The sequence below is a fragment of the Ochotona curzoniae genome, unplaced genomic scaffold, assembly GCF_017591425.1.
Source record: "Ochotona curzoniae isolate NIBS_2020 unplaced genomic scaffold, NIBS_Ocur_1.0 contig_1071, whole genome shotgun sequence".
NCBI lineage: Eukaryota > Metazoa > Chordata > Mammalia > Lagomorpha > Ochotonidae > Ochotona > Ochotona curzoniae.
The window spans coordinates 20,162,522-20,183,084 of record NW_024464939.1 but is presented as its reverse complement, the minus strand read 5'-3'; the positions used below and the strand labels follow the sequence as shown (position 1 = coordinate 20,183,084).

The 20,563-nt window shown below is 42.3% G+C and overlaps 1 protein-coding gene across 1 annotated transcript in view; it reads left to right on the top strand.

Moving 5' to 3' along the window:
* The window catches only part of SULF1 (sulfatase 1), a 63,395-nt gene extending 59,822 nt beyond the window's left edge, over nt 1-3,573 (top strand). The window contains exons 16-19 of the mRNA XM_040993167.1: nt 924-1,066; nt 1,160-1,283; nt 3,105-3,139; nt 3,496-3,573. Coding sequence (XP_040849101.1) covers nt 924-1,066; nt 1,160-1,283; nt 3,105-3,139; nt 3,496-3,573 — 380 coding nt within the window. The remainder of the gene's footprint in view (nt 1-923; nt 1,067-1,159; nt 1,284-3,104; nt 3,140-3,495) is intronic.
* The last annotated feature ends 16,990 nt before the right edge of the window (nt 3,574-20,563 follow it).

Genomic DNA, 20,563 nt, shown 5'->3' with positions numbered 1-20,563 from the left:
GTATATATAAACAAGCAAATTACTCCAATATAGCTCAACTCATATCAACACAGCTAACCTTTTGAGTACCACTGAATGTCACCATGTAACAATGTGAGGAATAGAAAGTGAGTCAAAAAAAAAAAAAAAAGAAAAGAAAAGAATACCCTGCAGTTACTCAGGTCTTTCAGGATCAAAATGGAGACTTGATTTCACTTGGTACCAAATCTGATGCACTGGGCAGTGTGCGTTGCATTGTTGATGGTCATGGTGTCAGTATTCTGGGACACTTGGTTTCAAATTTCCTTTGGCAGTAACTCACAGTGACAAATACATCTTAGGATCTTTTATCCATAGTGTGCATACACAGATAGTGTGTCTGCGTAATTGCGTGTATGCTTGTAATACATATACTGTAGGTAATGTATATACTTCAATTGAATTTTTAAAAATCAATATTATGTCTCATGCCATCTTTTTTGTCTATTCTGTTTCCTATTTTAAGGAAATGTTATATTGTCGCGTTCCTAGTATTCATAGTACCAACTTGAGCTTTTGGCATAGTGGTGGATATTCAACAACATAAAGTAGAAAAGTCAGATCCATCCCCAACAAGTCACCTCCTGTTGCAATGGCTTCTGGACTTTTTAAAGAATATATCCATGTCTGCTTTTGAAATGACCACAAAGCCAAAGAGAGGTCAAAGTAGGCTGCCTGATGCACCTTAGCTTTTGCATTAAAAAAAAATCATCATCTTTCTTTCTCTTTTTCACCTGGTTTCACAGCAAATGTGTATGGAGCAGGAAAAGGGCTGTAGATATACAACATCAAACCACAACATCTATGGGGGAAAAAATGAACCTCAAAGTGTAAAGCCAAACTCTGGAGCAGCTTGCTACAAGGTTATTCATTCTTTTTGGTTTGTTTTTCTTTTCACCCACCAGTGGGATCATTCTGTGCTTGCACAAGCTCTAACAATAACACATACTGGTGTTTGCGAACAGTCAATGAGACACATAACTTTCTCTTCTGCGAGTTTGCTACTGGCTTCCTGGAGTATTTTGATATGAATACAGATCCTTATCAGGTAAGACAGTATGTTCCACTTCATGAAGGTTGTTGGGAATAGGGTCGTCGTAGCAAGAGCTGAAGCACGTTGTCCTGCCCTCTTCCTCCCCAGCTCACAAACACAGTGCACACAGTGGAACGAGGAGTTCTGAATCAGCTACATGTTCAACTAATGGAACTCAGAAGCTGTCAAGGGTACAAGCAATGTAACCCAAGACCTAAAGGACTTGACATGGGTAAGGAAAAGATTTATCTTGTTTTATATCACCAACTGCTACCAGGTTTTCTGCCTTTAAAATATTCCTGTGCATAGAAACTTCCAGTTGGTGATAGTTACACAGGAAACTTTCCAGGTAATTCCACACGTAATTGGCTCTCTAAACTTAGCTCTGGATGCATTAATGGAAAACTTAATCCACCAAAACGTTCAGTGAGCACTTCCTTCGAATCTGTCACGCAGGTCTATTCAATTAGTAAAGCTTGATTCCTGGTAGAAGCATCTACCAGAAACGAAATGAAAACTTTAGCAAAGTCTTTGTCATCGCTGTAAACCACAATTTCCTCTTCTTTGAGAGAACATAGATGGAAACACACACTGCTGCATTTCTGCTTATCACATTTTGAAATGACCTCTGTTGGATCCAAGCTCATGTCATAGGGAATTAGATTTCTTATACAGGTTTTTCCCATCTGAAACTAGAGACGTATGAGGAGTACATTAGCTTGGCATCTATCAGTAGACAAGGGCCTCATTGGCTCCTGCCAGATGTTCCCTCCCTGACCTGCTGTGTTAAACTCACTTCCTTTGGTGCAGGGGAATGCAGCTCTTTGCGATGTGATCCCCAGCTCTTCTGTGGATAATGAAAATACCCATTTCCTTCTCATCATTTCTGCAGAAATTGAAATGTCAGTGGTCCATAGCAGGAAGGAAAAAGAGCTGAAGATGATAAGGGTATTACCATTGGCACAGCAAGTCAGTCCCAAAAGGAAGAACTGGCCTTTCAGGTGTTTGAGAGCAGTTTTCTTGCAGCTGTTTCCTGGGATCTTTTATAGCTGTATGTCTGAGCCCAGGCAGAGCCAGCAGCACCAACCATTAAAGTGGGCAGCTCTCTGGGCCATGTGCATTAAAGAGGGAATATGGTCCCATCCCAAAATAGACAATCTCCTCTCCTGTCGTTTCCACCACTATAGGATTCTAACAATTTTCATGCTATAGAGTCCCAGAGGAAATTATAAGTCCTGTGAGAAATGTCACATCCCAGGCCTCAATCAACACTTCTCAGTTAACACCTACTTGGGTGGAATTGCTAGGGGGACTAGACTCACAAAATAGGTCTCTTGTCACTGACCCCACTCAGTTCAAAGTTTTTTCAAATATTCTTATCTAGTGATCTTTTCCTCCAATCTCACAAAGAAAAGGAAGAAAGAGAGAGATGAAGAAAGAAAGGACCCACCAGAGCCTGGAATCTAAACCAACTAGTCAACACACTTTACTTGTTAAACCCAGATATTTCTTCCCAAAAGATCATAGCTTTCTTGACTCCTATGGGTGATGACATAACAGTTCTGCTTGGCGAAATCCGATAGCATCTCTTCATAGTGAAACAACACCAGGTGGAGCCAGTTATTGCTGTTGCACTTCAAGCAGTCCTCTCAACACTTTGGATCATCTCAATGGTTGATTATTAGCGGCCCATTTTTTCAAGTATTTCATCTAAAAATAACCAAAATTTAACTTTGAGAATTCCACAGACTTGTAGAATTATTTTTTCTCATTGCTTTTAAATGAACTCTCCTCCCTTCTTATCCACTCTCAATTTTTCTGCCGTGTCTCATGTATATGTATATATTTAATCTTAAACCTTTTTACTTTTAGCTTTCAATCCTCATTTTTGTTAAACCTAATAGAAAAAATCTCTGTTGGACTCTAGCCCTCACTGTATTTAACATAATATATTTCTTTCTAGGATTTAGATGTTGTGCATGGAAAACTGCATAGTGAATGGTTTATGAGTTCTAAATCTAACATAAATTACTCTTCTATTTTCCTATATCAGGAAATAAAGATGGAGGAAGCTATGATCTACACAGGTATTCACACTTTTTTATTCTCGGCAGCTTCTTTCCCAATAATTGCATGTTCCAGTTATTTCAACTAATTTCTGTTTCTTCCCATGTCACACAGGGTGTAGCTTGGGGTGCATGTCTGTTCTAACAGCATTCTCTGCCATCTTGTGTCATTGGTTACAAACTTTTCATTCTGCTTTCCGATCACTTCACTGCCTCAGCAAGACATCTTTCGGAGCATTTACTCATTGCCATGTTTTTGTTGTTGTTGCTGTTTTTTGTTTTATTTGGTTTTGTTTGTTCGCCTGTTGGATGATGCTTTTAAGCATGAAATGTCATGAAAGGAATGGGAGTGGATGGGGAGGACAGCAGACTGGCCTTGGAGAGCTTTGGAGAGGGTGGGAGATGAATGTCTTTGTCATGTTTACACTTTGTTTTCCTCACGGAAACAAGCCATAGAGTTCTATTAAATAATTATCCAAGGTACACAAGGACTGATGAATATTTTAAGAGCATTCTCAAATGCTCATTCACTATGTTGGGGAAAATCTAGGAATTTCCTGGCCAGTGGTCTTTAGTTAACTTTTCTTACCAAATCAGCAGCCATTCATACAAGTCAGAAGACTCTATAAGGAAGTGATGAATAAGTAAGTTGTGCTACTGGGTGGGAATACATACCTGAGGTCAAAGCATATTTCCCCCAAAAACAATACTAAGGCAATAGTGTCTGACATGTAAAACCTCCAAAACAACCTTCAGCCTCCTCATCTTACACCATTTCTAACCCTCATCCACACCTCCTATCGCATAGTACTGGAAAAAATCATCAGACACCTGCTGGCCTACCGCTTAGTCATTCGGCAGTGGCAACCACTGCCAATTTTCACACCAAGCAGTGACATTATAGATCTGCAAAAGTGTACTGTGCAGTGTAGACAGGGACTGGGGAAGCAATAACACTGAGGCATTTGTGTGTCATGCGCATCCTGGTTGGTACATTTAATTGGGGAAAATGTTTTCCATAAAACCAAAATAAAACAAAACAAAAAAAACCATGAACTTACTTTGTGCCATCACACTGATATATTCCCAGAGAAGCAAGAGGATTGCCGGTCCAAGGCACCTTGCTTATGTCCTGGTAAGCACCTCGGCTCCCGGCTTTGATCTCAGCTTCCTCCTTTCAGAGGCAGTTCATTAGTCCCTGGACAAGCCAGATGGTCATAGGAGAGGCAGTGTGGAATACAGACACCAGCAGAAAGACAAATGATGCTGGGCTATTGAGGCTAGTTTATTACCATTTATGTATCTCTTTTTTATCTTCTCAATCCCACCTTCCCACTTCCTTTATTCTGCCCAACATCAGTCATGTCTCCTTCCTCCTCTAAGCACATGAAGATGAGACAATAGCAAAGCATTCTTTTTAAACTTTTTTTTTATTTTTACCTTTTTGATTTAAGGAGAGAGAGAGAGAGAGAGGAAGAGAGGTGACCATTTGTTATTCACTCCCCCAGATGCCCAGGGTGATCAGAGGCAACGCTAGCAGCCATGAGCTCAGAACAGGTTTGGCCTGAGAGTGGCGTGAACCAAACACATGACAAGGACTGCATGATCAGGAAATTGGAATCAGGAGCAAGAAGTAGATACCACACCCAGGCATTCTTACACAAGACCTTAGCGTCTTAACCAACGTACTAAACAAACACCTTGCCAAAAACACTCAAGTCAGCCGAGGTCTATGCCACCTACTTCCCCTGGATCACATTAGAACATTTCCAAAGCGTGACACTGTATTTGTCCTAACACTAGACATTGGCTGTCCAGTTATTCTATCATGTATTCAGTTTTGTAGCTAAGGATTTTTCAGTCTAGTGTTCTTTTACTTTTGTCATGAAAAAAGGCTAAAAAGTTGGGTTATTTCCACCATCGCACCAGTTAGAACTGAGTTATTCACTAAGTCATCTTTCCTTTGAAGTAAAGAATGGTTAATTGCTCTTAAAAGGTAATTCAATGACCTTTGTGTTTTGGTTTCTCCCTTTCTTGGGCCTCTGCCAACACTACTCAAAGGGTGAAATAATCAACTGTTTCTTGGATCATTTTCATATGGCATTCACAATATTACCTGTTGATGGTCTGTGTACAGGAGTGACATGTAAGCTCATGTAAGTGTCCTTATCAAGGCTCCTCTCCAGGGAGCAACACTAAGGCAACCTTATAACTCAAAACAATCTGGTATTTTCAGGCATAATCTGTAGGGAACTTAACTTTGTTGTAGCTATCCATGTTGCAGACAGAAAATCTTGACACAGAGTTACTTAAGAGAACAACTACCAAGTCATGTCTGGGACTCAGGAAGCCCCCAAATGCAACATTTGATGGGAACCTCACTGCTCACCATGTGTTGTTGGATTGAATGGGAACCCAAAACAAGTCATGGTATATGTGTAGAATTTCTACAAAGACTGCCTTTTCAAATCGTGCTAACCAGTATACAGTGCACCCTGCATATTACTCTCCCTCTCTCTCTCTCTCTCTATATATATATACTATATGCATATTACTGGCATCCTCAAAGGGGTTTCAGAAACCTTCCTCTTACAGATTTTGATGGTTTTACAATTCTACTTAAAGGAATTTTAAATCATGAAATTTGGTGACATGATTCAGCAGTTAAGAATTTTCATAAAGTACCTATATCCTATCAAAGTGTCTGAACTAAAATCTTTCAATTCCTGCTTCTTGCTCATGTGCCCCCTGGGAGGCAACAAGTGATGGCTCAAGGACTGGGATTCTTCTCACCTGTGTGGTAGACCTGGGATATGTTCTTGGCTACTGATTTTGGCCTCACCTAGTCCTAACTGTTGTAAACATTTGGGGAGTTAACCAGTAGCTGGAAGAACACTTCTTGCCTCTCCTTTACTGTTGTCTAAAGTTTTTGATAGAAATTTTATGAGAAAATAATTTGAGAGACATAACCAGATCTGTTTAATTTTAAATTTGAAAATTCAAGAGTATTTTTAAAGCATTTATCTTGCACAAGTTAGATTTTTTTAATGTATCTTTTCATGCTTCCTTTTTTCTGATGAATTTTGAAAAGTTGATCTTTAGACTTAATGTGAAGTGTCTTTACAAGACTAATCTGTCCCCATACCTATGACATGCATGGTATGAAGCACAGAGAGCTGGTTTACAGTGGTCATCCTTGAATTTCACATCAGAAAGTGGAACGCATGATGTAGGGAATGATCTTTACAGTGAGTCGGAAGTGATCCTGTCTACCTGTCTACCTGTGTTGGTGTTTGCAAAGGAGAAGGATCTACAGACTGATGCGGCTTCTTTGTGATGGCCCTATGACAGCTGATGTTGATAGTGCTCTCTGATGTCAAAGAAGAACTTCCTGTGCCTGTGGTCCCATGCGCAGCAGCTGATGGGCAGCTCTTGGCAGCTCTGCAAGGACAGCTTCCTGAGCCTTTGCTCCAAGCCCGTGGCAGTCAGGCTCTGCTCATGTTGCTACCAACTGTGTTGATTCAAGTCTCCCTAGAGTAGAAATGTATGTCTAAGATGACTGAGCAGAGTACTGTGGTTGTGAATATGGATACTAGAGCCAAGCTGCATGGGCTCAAAGCCTAGCCTCACTGGTGACCATGCTTAGAACAGTCTGAAGGTAGCAAGCCCCAGTGAGTTGTGGGCTCAGAAAAGGAGACATGGACCACTTTCATCAATAAGACTATGTAAAAGGAAGTAGAAAGTAATAGTAATGCCGAATAATGTCAGAATATTTCATTAAAAAGTCAAAAAGGAGAACTTGCCAGCATCAACCCCACCTCTGTTATATATCACTGGTAAGCAACCAAGAGTCGAGAGACCACAAACCATTTTCTGTGCTGTCTCTGGAGATGTAAAGAAAGCTCCCACCCTTCACCACCCTGCTGTACGATGTCCTGCTGAGCTTCCCTTGGTTCTCTTCTCTCCATCTTGTCTCAGAGATATGCTATACCATTTCACTGCTGCCTTGCTAGCACTGTTAGACTTTTCTGTTTCAGGTACATAAATGAGAGATGGAGCAAGATCAGAAGGTGGGGATGAAAGGGACAGAGGTGAAGCTGGCCTCCTAAGACAATGAGGAGACATAGTCCAAGGTGGCTGGGTGTGAGTCAGATCCAGGAACCCTGTTTGCAGTTGCATAGTTTGTAAGGGTGGGCACTGAAGCCAGGCGAAGTAGCTCAACTGGACACGCCACATGAACAGTGGTGAAGGTGGGGTTGACATTGGTAGTCAGTCTGGTTAAGATCAGATTTGGGGTTAGTCTTGGCTTATTTGTGTTTACCTTTCCTAAGAGATTCCACTCAGTGTTCCTTTTTTCTTTTATATATAAATTGTTTGTGCCATAAAAGGAGGTAAAGCATAGCAGTTGTGAAACTTTCTAACAGCCTCCCCACACCGAGGAATAAAATTGACTTTTAACCAGTTTACTGTATAGGTGGGAAGTGATAGGAGAATTTTTGTGCACATTTTTCCATTCAGCAAGTAAATAAAAACAGAAAAGAAATTTACATGACCACCTCTACGAAGGTTACAGACTTCATAAAGTAAGTCAAGTAGCAGAACTATGAGGAGCCTTCGGAAAATTCATTAAAAAGCCATACTTAATTTTTAAAATTGTGCACAGATTTCAAAAGATTTTTAGTAATTTTGTTTTAATTCTGTTTTTCCATAAACTTTTTCTCACCCTCATATAATACACAATGCAAAATGCTTTAGCAGAGAATATGTTTCCATGAGAGCCATGGAAAACTTTGTAAACCCCACCCAAGGAAATCCAAAGAACCTCCCCTGGGAGGAGCCATTGGTGTTCCACTTGGAAGGCAACATTAGGGTGATGCCAACATGAGTTTAAGCACATCAGGCCAGCCAGAAGAGAGAGCTACGGGGCAGTGCAAATAGTTCAACATGAGTTTAGGAGAAGGGAAGGGAGAAGAAAGACAAAACTAAACAGGATGCAAATGCAAGGGCCATAGGGAGATCAGCGTGGACAAACCAGACATTTTGGCCACTCTAGTTAAATGTTACATCAAAGATGCTGAAAACCCTGAAAGCCACAGAAAAACATTTGTGAGTGTTCAACCAGAAGAAATAATAGAAGATCTGTATTGGTAAGAATCCTCACGAGAACCAATGTGCAGGTCAGACTTAGTTCAACTTCTGGCTCCACCACTCCTGAATTTATGGGACTATTTACTGACAGTATTATGTAATGTATTATATTTTAACATTCTTTGACATGCTTTAAATACATTGACTCATTTAACATTCATGAGGATTCTGTAAGGTTATTATTATTATACCTATTTTTCAGATGGAAAAATTAAGTCACAGAGTCACTTAGTACTTTCCCAGGATGAGACAGTGCTAAGGGATAAAATAGCGTTTCAAACTCAGCATCTACTGTGTCCTGTTACATGAAAAGCTACATACATTTACCAGTAATTAGGTATGCTATTTTAATCATCCAATGACTACACAAAGATATTCATATAAAAGTACATTTATTTCAGTAAATTTTATAGTTGAACATTTATTGCCTTTTATTAAATAAAATAGCTACTCCTACAATTCATCAATAAAGTAGATTAAAAATGTATAATCTTCTAACCCCCCCAAAAAAATGCCTATGAATATGTGCTCACAATTGGCTTCCGGATATGCTTCAGGACACTAAGAATCAGAACCTATGAGTTTCAAAGTCTGAATCCAATTTCATTTCAAGCTACGACATGTTATGTTTCAAGCAGCATGAAAATTGTTCAAGATGCATATGAATGAGAGCCCAAATGTTGGAAACCCTGTGTCCTCAAAAAAAATTTTTTTTCAGAGAATGAAGACAAATGTGTTTAGGTTTAGAAAGAAAAGATGAAATTGTTAGTTCAGGCTCTCAATTTTAGACATTGAATTGATTCCATGTGACTGAATACTGCAGGAGAATAGCTGTATTGATTGAAATATCCTCAGAAAGCAGCCAGGTGGCAGACTCCAATACACTATCATTTTCTGGTTGACTTGCCACTTGCTTCATGAAACTAAACACCTAGCAAGATGAAGTGCAAAGTTTGCTCTTGAGCATTGGTACCCAGAATCAACTCTAACGTGGATGCTGTAGTGGAGGTGCTCACGCAGATGAGGGAACCGGGGAAGAGCAGGGAAAGATGCTTCCATTTACTCTGAAGGCTGAGAGCTGGTCTGGGTGATGGGTCAGCCAAACATAATTTGGAATAAACACGAGCACAGAGGAAGGAGAGAGTCTGGTGTTTCAGGAAGCTGCACTGTTTCCACGAGGCTGCAGAGGCCAAAGGAGTTGGCAAGAATCAAGCTGTTCCTGGGGAAAAGAACCCTGCCATTTCCTATGGCAAACCTTCCTGTTTCCTGTGGCAGACTTGGTGCTTGCTGATCAGGACTCTGTTCACAAGCTTCATGGCAGCTTTTTGGTGATGTGATTTTTTTCGTATGTGTGTGATATAATCTTTTATGACTTGGCCAAGGTGGTGTTTGCTAGGTTAACCCATCATAGAATTACTCATTTTTCTTTTTAAATCAGCAAGTAATTCACCTACCATCTTTCCTAGATGCTCATAATTCTTTCTCAGATCACTCATACTAACCTAATTGCTGCAAAAAAGGTTAAATTCCCAATCCATGGTTCCCCATACATTTCTCAGATGGTAAAAAGATTTTTCCTTTCTCCTATTTATTTGTGTATATTTCACTTTGTTTCACAGTTATCCTTTTGTCATGATTGTTTTGGGGAGGATCAAAATGGCCTACATTTGGCATCTGATCCCTTCAGGTAACTTCTGTGTATCCCTGGAGTTTTTCCTTCAGTTTTTGAGCACTTACCTGTTTTCTGGCCTAACTGAGTATTTCAGACTCATCATATATTTTTGCCACCCCACATCTGGACTCAGCTGTTTCTCTGAAGACCCTCATTCTCCTCTAGAAGAGTCTGGTATATAAACATCAAGGTCGGTTTGAGGTGTAAAAGGTTGCTACTGAGGGGTCATTGCATCTCCACTCTTCAGAGAAATAAGAGCCAGGATACACACAGGTATACACCTGTGATATGTTGACCTCTGTTCTCGTACCTGCAGATACATGAAGTGAGGCTTACCTAGCTGGACTGATGTTTCCAGTATGTTATCTTGTTCCTGATCTTGGTGAACATGCTTTTAGAATTCCCTCACTAAATGAGAGGCAGGTGTCAGGACTAAGATGTGTACCTTTTCAAAATGGTAAGAAAATAGGCCTCCGTCCCTTTGTCAGTGTTTGCATCATTTGTCAATGTTGACTTGGTCAAAGGCTTTCTCCACAATGGTAGAGATGTTCAGAAAAGTTTTCTCTTTAGAGTTGTTAACAGGGTGCTTATATTAATAGATTTGCTAAGAGCAAATCAGGCTTTCATTCCTGGAATAAATTCCACTTGGTCATTGTGCACTATTTTCTTAACTAATACTGAATTCTGTTCATTGATACTTTCTATATTATATTTAAAATGTAATTGGCCTATAATTTCCTTTTTATTATGTTATGCTATCTGCTAGGTATTTTATTCATTTCTTATTGCTGTTCTGGTAAATTATAGTATTGAAACAGTACAGGTTTATTCTCTGGTATTTCTGAAGGTCAGAAGTCAATGTCAGGTCTTAACAGTCTGAAATGATGGTGCCATCAGGGCTGTGCTCCTTTGGGGAGCTCAGGGTAGACCCCCTTTCCACGTCATTTCCTGTTTCTAGTGATTGTCTGCCTTCCTTCGTCATGACCCCTTCTTGCGTCTTTCAAGTCAGCCACGAAGCTAAGCTTCATGTCTCTTCTTTCCCACCTCTTTCTTCCCCTCCTTCTCTCCTCTGATTTCTAACGAATCATTCTTCTGACTCCCTTGCCTCTTTTCCCATAAGAATGATCATGACCTCGTCCAGAACTCAAGGACAGTTTTGACATCTCAAGACCCATAACTTAATCCCCTCTGCAGTGTCCATTTTGCCACAGAAATTAATGCATGCATGCACAGTTTCTGCATACAGGAGACGACTGTCTTTGGAGGTCCATTATCCTGCCTGCCATAGCTATTAATGCTATACCTGCTTCATAAAGAGAATCATAAAGAGTTGTCTTAGATTTTTCTGTGTTCTGGAATAGTCTATGTCAAGAATCTCTTGTGTGGGCCCAGCACGATAGTTAAGGTCCTCACCTTGAATGCTCCGGGATCCCATATGGGTGTCGGTTCTAATCCCAGTAGCTCCACTTCCCATCCACCTCCCTGCTTGTGCCCTGGGAAAGCAGTCGAGGTCGGCCCAAAGCTTTGGGACCTGCACCCATGTGGGAGACCCGGAAGAAGTTCCTGGCTCCTGGCTTTGGATCGGCACAGCACCAGCCATTGCAGCCACTTGGGGAGTGAAACATTGGACGGAAGATCTTCCTCTCTGTCTCTCCTCCTCTCTGTGCATCTGCCTTTCCAATAAACTAAATAAATCTTAAAAAAAAAAACCATCTCTTTTGTGGCACTTTTGGTAAATGTATCCTATGTAAACAAATGGATCTGGTTCTTCTTTGCAGAGTAGTTCTTGAAGTTTTCTAATAACCTTTCTTTTTCATCTATGGAAATTGTGCTTTTGAGTTTTCTGTCTCTATTGGGTCAATTATGATAAACGCTTGCACAAAGTAGTTGTTTGAACAGATGGATGCATCCTTGATCCTGGAATCTGGTAGGAAATGACAAAGCTAACGTGTCTTGCAAGTACATAACAGCAACAGATTCTTCCCCTAACTTCTCTTCTCCACACCATCCTAAAAGTGGCAGGAAAACCATCAGTGAAGGCACTTTCTTAGCTTCCTCATCTTGAGCATGGTATGTAAACCAAGCATGCCCTTTTTGCTCCCTTTTATTTTATTTCATTTTACTTTTATTTGAAAAGGAGAGGAAAAGAGAGAAGGAGAAACACAGCGAACACAGTTCCTATCTGTTGATCCGTTCCTCAAAGGCCAACGTAAGTTAGGCTGGGCTGAAGCCAGGAGTCAGGAGCTCAATCCAAGTCTCCCGTGTAGGTTACAGGAACCAATTACGTGAATCATCACTTTTTCCCTCCAATGGGCTGCATTAGCAGAAATCTGGAGTCAGAAACCAAAGGCAGCTATCAAACCCAGCCTTTGCAATGTGTGTGTGTGTGTGTGTGTGTGTGTGTGTGTGTGTGTGTGTGTGTGTGTGCAGGCATCCTAACAGCTAGAGGGAACATCTACTATGTCCATAATTTTATTCTCAAATTTTTCATTCATTTGGAAGACAGAGATATACAGGGAGAGACAGGGAGAGAGATCTTGGATCAAGTGGTTCAATTCTTAAATGCATGATGCAGTCGGGCTTGGCCAGGACAAAGCCAGGAGCCTGGGGCTCAATTTGGAACTCCCACATTGGGAACCAAGAACCTAAGAACTTGAGTCATCATCTACTGCTTCCCAGGGTTTGCCTTAGCAGGAGCTAGATTGGAAGCAGACAGGACTTGAGCCAGGAACTCTGATACGGGAGACAAGTGTCTCAGTGACATACTAACTGCTCCATGAAACCATCCCACCCAGATTTTGCACCAAATGTTTTCACTGCCCTTCCTGCTTCTCTAGTGAACAAATTACTCTGAGGATGAGGTCTTAGAATAGGATGTCATCCACTGTTGTCTGATGGAAACTGGCTAAAAAGTGTGTCCTTAGGTCTGAAGAAATTCCATCTGGTGGTCCAACCTGGTACAGTATCTTCTATCCTAATCCATTAATAATATTTTGAACATTAGCTTTCACCACTCAGAAGGCAGGGCCCAGTTCCCAGAGTCTATTCCTGTCAGAATATCAAATTCACTGATAAAACTCCTCAGGGTTCCCAGAGTTGGCCCAGTATAACCCACCTGTCAGTTCTGTGCTGGGCCTTCCCTGGGAGAAATCTGTGTGGTTTCTGGGTCTCCTGTGAGCACACAGCACGGTTCTTGTTGTCCTCCAAGAGTTGCGAGAGCAGGTCTGTGTTCAGCCGGTCCCTTGCCCCAGGCGCTGAGGTTGTGACCGTAAGAGAATGTACTCAGAGGTCCGCTTGGCGGGTCCAGTGACATTGCATAAGTGCTCACATTCGGTTTTAACACATCTGCTCTGGGTTGGCCTGAATCTCTCCTGTCACTGTGTGTATTTCTCATTGTGTCTTCTATCTATTCCACATAGAAATGGGTATTGTATTCCCTCTTTGGTACTTAGGAAGGGCTGTATTTTGGTCCTTCCAGTTGCCTCTGTGTTTATATATTTGTAATGCCCTGTGGCCCTGTTTTCTTATTCCACCTCTCATTATCTCACTGATCAGTTTTTAATGACATGCTTTACCACCCTCTTAGGACCTGAACCATTCCCAAGGATCTCTTTCTCTTTCATCTATTTAATTTCTTCCATTTTTCACTGCATTATTTTCCCTTTGTTATATAAAATGCAGACATTGTTTTTCATCATGCTTCTACCTTTGTATTTCTTCTAGATCGAATAGATGTAATTAACTCTCCATCATCAATCCCTTTGCTAAAGTTTCCCCAGTGATTTCTCAGTTGAAAACTCATCTCCTAGAAGGTTGTTCAGGAATGGTTCATGTCTGCAGGATTCCCAACATTCTAACATGCTGTAAACTGCTCTTTAGAGTCTCAGGACTTGTAGGAGAGCTTGGCTGGATAGAAGGCTCCTGGCCCATACTTTGTTTTCTTATTTAACATGATTTTCAGATCCCTAGATGCTTGACTGAGAACATTCAGTTGACTTACCGCTGGAGGGTTGTGTTTTGCTTTACCACATGGTTTATTTTGGCAGGGGCAAAAGAGATGACTAACTTTTTATTCTCGTTTTCTAATTTTCTTGAAATGTAACTTCGTATGAGTTCAGGCCGTTTTCATTCCATAAATTTGGAGTGCTTACAAATTCCATGTTTAGAGGATGCTTTCCTCTCTGTACAATCAGATATACTTTTAACTGTTATTAGTCAAGAGCGGGGAGGGGGAGAAATAGTGTATTTTACAGTGTTTTCTCTTTCTCTTTTTTCTTCTTCCAGGACCTGACATGCCTGCCTTCAGGCTTGTGCCCTCCCCTCTGCCCCCCAGTTTTCAAAGGGTGTTTCTCCCCACCTTTGCGTCCTTCATTCCCTGGTGTAATGCCTTCCAAAACTGCCCCTTTGAGTCATGCACACTTCTTTTTTAAGTGTTTGTTTATTTATTTGAGAGACAGATGGAGGTTTTCTGCCCACTGGTTCACCTCCAGCATGATTGTAATAGCCTGGGCTGAGCCAGCTGCCTGGCCAGGAGCCCAGGACTTTTTCCAAGTCTCTCTCATAGGTGTTAGGGACCTAACCATTTGAACTGTCACCTCCTGCCTCCCCAGGTGTATGATAGCAAGCAACTGGACTAAGGAGTAAGGCTGGGGCTGCAACCCAAGCCTGCTGCTATGGGATTAAGCCTCCTGACCAGCTTCTTCACTGCCAAACCAAACACCTGCCCCTATCGTGCACAAAGCTAATTCCCTCCTCGCTCTCAGTGCTATTTCCCACTGGGACTAGTTGATCCTGCAAGCTGACCACCAGCCTTTGGCTCCCACCTCACTTCTCTCTTTTCCCATCTTTGCTGTTCCCTAGGGAGAGTGACCAAATGTGACACACAGCTCTACTGGAATTTGGTGGCTTTTTAAATTGCAGGTGATCTGAAGGTTACAGAATTCTCTCACTTCTCTTAAAGCCAGTGGAGTGGGCTTTGTGCAGCGGTACTGATTTTTGCAGCTCATCTATGTCTCCTTTTGATAGTGTACTGCGTTCATCCAGGCCGTCTCTCTAAATGACCTTAGTCACAAATAGGGTAAAAGTATTGTTTCCTTCAGGACTGTGGTCATGCCAGGAATGGAGACGGATCTGAGGGAGAATAAAAGCCCTCCAATGACTGACTTGTCTCGGCTCTATAGACTTCTCTAAGACACAGAACTCTTGGGGTTCAAAACAATTCAAAGAAACAGATCCAAGAATTTGATTTAAAGAGTTTAATCACATTGAAGTTTGGCTTTATATTGGAAATAGAAAACAACATATTTATTGGGAATGAAAAAAAAAGGAAAGTGAAATTATTTTTCCCTGGAATGTAGAATATAAAAATCATCCGAAGCCATGCATGCCTGTTACATTGATATGTTCAAGTCCATCATTCATCCAGTAACTCTGTAAGGTAGAACCTTCCATTTGTACGTGAAGTTAAGAAAGGCTTTGTCCCACACTTGACAGATGAAGGAACAAGACCACGAGGGTTTCACACAGGGGACTTGAGTAGCCAGTGGTAAAGCTTAAGTCCAAGTCTGACAGGACAAGGCCACCTCCAACACCAAGCAACCATGCTTCCTCCTGGAAGTTGTCATGTGTTTCATCCTTTGCCCAATCCATTGCTTACAGTCACGTTTGTAACCTAATGCCCCCTCCTTGATAGCAAAGTGCTAATGGAAAACACTTGATCATGCTGTATTCCAAATCGTTTTAGTCTGTAGGAACAATCTAAGTGGCTTATCTAGATAAGCAGGACTCATTTTCTCAACTAATGCACCACCTTTGCCTCTCTTTTCCCAGAGGACAATTATGGGATGGATGGGAAGGCTAAACTTCCCAGGCTCCCTGCCAGCAACAGCTGGCAAGGTCTGGAGGACTTATACCGTGTGAATGAAAGCATCTACGCATACAGACAAAACTATAGACTTAGTCTGGCTGACTGGACTCACTACTTGAAGGATGTAGATAGAGTATTTGCACTGCTGAACAGTCACTTCGAGCAAAAGAAAGCAAATAAGACGAAAACTGCACCAAGCCTTGGACTCCCAGGTATCTCGGGGGAGCTGCCTGTGCCACCCGAGATGGCCTCAGCCCAGCCAGATGCAGACCCAAGTCCCGCAGCTGGGGAAGCACCTCACGTGACCCTGCCAGCTGACCTTCGAACCCTGCCTTGGAACCAGTCCCCATTAGATGCAGAGGATAAACTTGAATGGAATAATGACATTCCAGAAGTGAGTCGTTTGCATTCTGAACACTGGAGCCGTGGTCAAACTGAAAACAGGGAGGGACATGAAAACATCCATCCCCTGGAACCAGAGGTCAGTGGAAATGGCCTGACGGAGCTGGCTGTCCAGCCCAGCCCCAGGCTGCAGCTCCTAGACAGCTCCCAGGAAGAGCCTCCCCAGGAGGATGGCCCAGAAGGCGATGTGTTTGAAGATCAGCTGTATCTTCCTGTGCGTTCTTCTGGAACCCCTGTCCATCTGACAGCCCACGCAGCCAGCCCAGAGCAGCCTGTGCAGTGCAGCCAAGTGGGGAGGCCTCTGAACGCCGTGGAGAAAAATTCCACGCAGGACAGCTCACAGCATCTGGAAGGCAGTGCCTCAACTCCCCTCCCCTCTGATTAGATGAAATAATGACCTGACCCGAAACTCAGTATTTCTTTGTCACTTGTTATTAGTAAAGTAATGGCAGCAATTTTATGACTACCAACATTCCAAGCTACCCTGTGTCCATTTGTGCTGTAGAAGTTAATATGCACCTGAGCGAGCAATATGTGCACAGGGACTCCGTGTTTTAATTCACTCTTTGCCAAGAGTGGAAATGAAGGGCGGGAGGTTTTGATTTGTTTGTTTTGTCCAGCTCTGAAATAGTATTATCTTTTGAATATTATAGGGATATATATATATTCCAATCAAGCTGGCTAGAATGGTGCCTTTCCAAGTTTCTGAAACTTGACCCACTCTGTGAATCTTTCCACACACACCCACACTGCCTGCAGAATGAAGCTTTGAGTTCTTTGCAACCATTGAAAGTTTTCGGTGCCACCATGTTTCATTCAGTGATCTTTCGCACTTTGAGATTGGAATGCCATAACTGCTGGGTGAGTCTGACTCGTCTTTTTGCAGGCTGAGCCCGGTCACAATGCTTGAGCTACCTGTGACAGGTCCGATAGAGCCTCAAGGACAGCACACAGTATAGAGCACATATTGTTTCATATACGCTTTGCAGGAAATATTGCATGTGTTTTACCTCGACATTGCTAAAACCGATTAGCAGAAAGGTATGGCTAATACATGTTGGTGGTCAGAACAAATAAATACCTGAACAAAACAAAGGTTGCCTGCTCTATTTGTGCCTAGTCTCAAGTTGTTCATACTCCAGACTGCTAAATGTGGATTATTTCCTTGCCAAGAGAAAAAAAAATAACTGAGGATCTTTCATTTTTCATCTTTAGTGTCGCTTTTTGATCAACAAGCTGAAGTGTTGGGCTTTGAATTTACATAGGGAATGAATAAAATCAAATCCTAAAAGCTCCATAATGAAATAAGCCGTTAAGATAGCTTCCCTTCGTAACATTGTGTTCCAAGATTATTTTTAAGCCTTTAAGACATAATTCAAAATTGCATTTGAAAGTCGGTATTCCTGTGAGTATTCTTGTTTTGTAGTATTACGATTTTAGATAACAGCAAAAAAAAAAAAAAATGACCTGAGAATCATGAGAACCCTATTCCTCTAATTTCCCAAGAAGATTTCTTTTTTTGTTTAACCTAACAGTGGTTTTTATTTTTGGATAATTCAAATGCTTAAGTAAATTATGCGTTCTTCAAGTATTAAGGTGAACTCCTCGTATAAGGGAAATTTAATATGTCATAGTCGAAACTTCAAGTCTTTCTCACAGTCTGTACATATGTTAAAATTAACTAAGCTGTTTATCAGATGTGAGTGTCACCGGCTGAATGACAGAATAAACATATTTATGGTCGTGAATGATGTGCTTTGTATAAAGAATTCAAGCTATTAGGAGGCATACTGTGCTTTTTAAAAATAAATAAATAAATAAGTAAATCTTGTATAAAATTCTGTAATACTTTTGTAGAACAATTCTGGCTTCAAGAAAGTCCAGAAGCAATATTTCTTGAAATAAAAACGTGTTTAAACTTCACCTGTTTCAGAGAAATGAACTTAACCAAACCTTTGTGATACATTCATTCCTTACAAGTAGACTGAGTGCTGATCTCAATTTACTCAGCTGACCATGAGCCAACCCCATGATACTGACGCACTGCAGAGCATGATCCTGCGGGATTTCCCTGGTGGACAGGCCTCCGTGCGGTCAGAGAGAGCCCAGCCTCAGCAGGCACCTGCTTGGCTTCATGCTGACGCCATCTTGAAATTCTCAGTAATCATTGACCAAGGAACGTCCATCAACATTCCCCCATCCCCTGGATCCTACAAATGGTGTGGCTCTTCCTAACCTGCCGAAATTAAATTTTCCAAAAGCAAGGGAAAGCCCAGCTGGAGGCAGCTTGCATGCTTTGAGGATCGTGAACTTTGGTAGACACCTAACCCTTCAAACCCTCAAGTGTTTGATTGACAACTCCCAGGTGCTTCCTGCGTTCTGAAGCTCCCAAGATATAGCATTGAAATAGAGACTAACATCCATGCAGTGTTCAGAGATTAGAAGTTTAAAAGCAGAAGGCATGGGTGGCACTGGAGCAAAGGACCTAGGGGCAGGCTTGTTCAATTCTTGGATGATGGAACAAACCATAGTGTGGTCAAAGAACAGAGTTCAAAGTAATAATATATCCAAAGATGAGTCTTTGTTCTCTGCCCCTTCTGAAAAGTGAATAGGCCAATTGCTGTTACCCTGCTGAATATTCAATATTAGTTCAGTTCATGAAGTATTTTTGGAACAACCACTCCCTGTAAGAGGCATGAGGGAGACCTCATTACCTCCCTGGGTGGCCTTTCAGATGCCATAGGTCCTCAGAGCCTGGCAGCCCTCAGCTGACCACCTCGCCCTCCTCACTAACGGAGAAGAGAAAAACATTCAGCAGAGGCAGTGCTCAACCACTTTCCTTTATCCATTTAAACACTTAAATACACAAAACTGGGGCAGACATTTCACAGCTCAGTTAAGGTGCCAGCATCCTATATCCGAGGGCCTGAGTTCGAGTCCCAGCTCCGCCCCATCCCAGCTTCCTGCTATTGCCCAATCCTAGGAAGCAACAGATGGCAGCTCAAGCCCATGGCTTCCTACCCACCCACATGCAGGTTTCCCCACATGAAATTCCTGCTCCTGGAGTCCGCCTGGCCCAGCCCTGGGAGCTGCTGCGAGTGTTTCGGGATGCATACACATGTACAAACACCAACATCTCACACATGTACACACGATGCACCAGACACACAATCACGTCATGGAAGAGTGGCCATGGCAGGGTCCACTCTCACAAAGAATAAACAGGACATTGAAGAAGACCTCATGGATTTAGTGAATTGCAAGCCAAATTTTACTGTCTACGAGGGTGTAGGAAGGTCGTTGTGTATCTCAAAAAGTGGAAGCCTGACAGGAGTAAACTAAGGAACTTCCATCTTGGAGATGACATGCAAGATAGGAATCTTACTTGCCATGCTTAGAGTAGCTCCCTGAGGCTCGACCTGTCGTCTTTGACACGAACTACCCTTTGATCATCAGCATCTTGGTTAAGAGGAAAAGGAATGGATATCCAACGCCCACCGCCCCCACATGCCAACACATCTACTCACCATCTGGACACATCAGTCTCCTGTATTTAAAAGATCTCAAACTGAGTTTATGTTGTAAGATCTTGTTCAAGTTTTTCAGTTCCACAAATTCTTCCAGGTATAATGCAACATTCATTGTAACAGAAAACAAAGACTCCATAGCCCTCAGTCCTGACTCTTGCAGGGCTGGGTGACTTCTTATGCAAGTTGCTGGAAGGCTACAGTAGGCATGCAGCCTTTCCCACCTCTCATCTCTGCAGCAACTCACACATGCTCCACTCACCTCCTGCTGAGTCTTTCACATGTTCAAGCACAGGCTCCCTCCCATTCAGAAGCCCTCGGTCCTGGGTCATTCTGCTGGATTGCAGCCTTGGGGGCCCCAGGAACCTTCCGTCTTCTGGTCTACCTGCCTCCCTCCATCCTATCTGTCTCCACAGCTTTCCACAGGACCTCTTGGGCTGAGGACCACTCGCTGGGCTTGAGCCTCAACTGGACACTTCCTTTCCCTTTAGCCTTCCAGGTTCCATCTCCACCTGGACAAATGCCCTCCACACTTCAACTCCCATCTTGCTTCAGATGTTTTTCTTCCCACCAAAACGTCCCTGCACTTGCTCATACTGGACGTAAGAAGTCCCTCACTTTGGCAGGCTCCCCTTTGTAAGAAAATCGTGGTACCAAGTCTGATGCCAACAGTGGGTCCTAGGACCTTGCCCGTCCCCATTTCTGCCTGCTGTGACCAGGGTCAGCGTTGCTCTGGCTCACTGTCCTCCCTCTTAGTGCTGTGTTTGATGGTGGCTGTTTGCCTGCACCGTATCACAGGGCTTCTAGAAAGCCCATTGCTGCGGGAAGCTA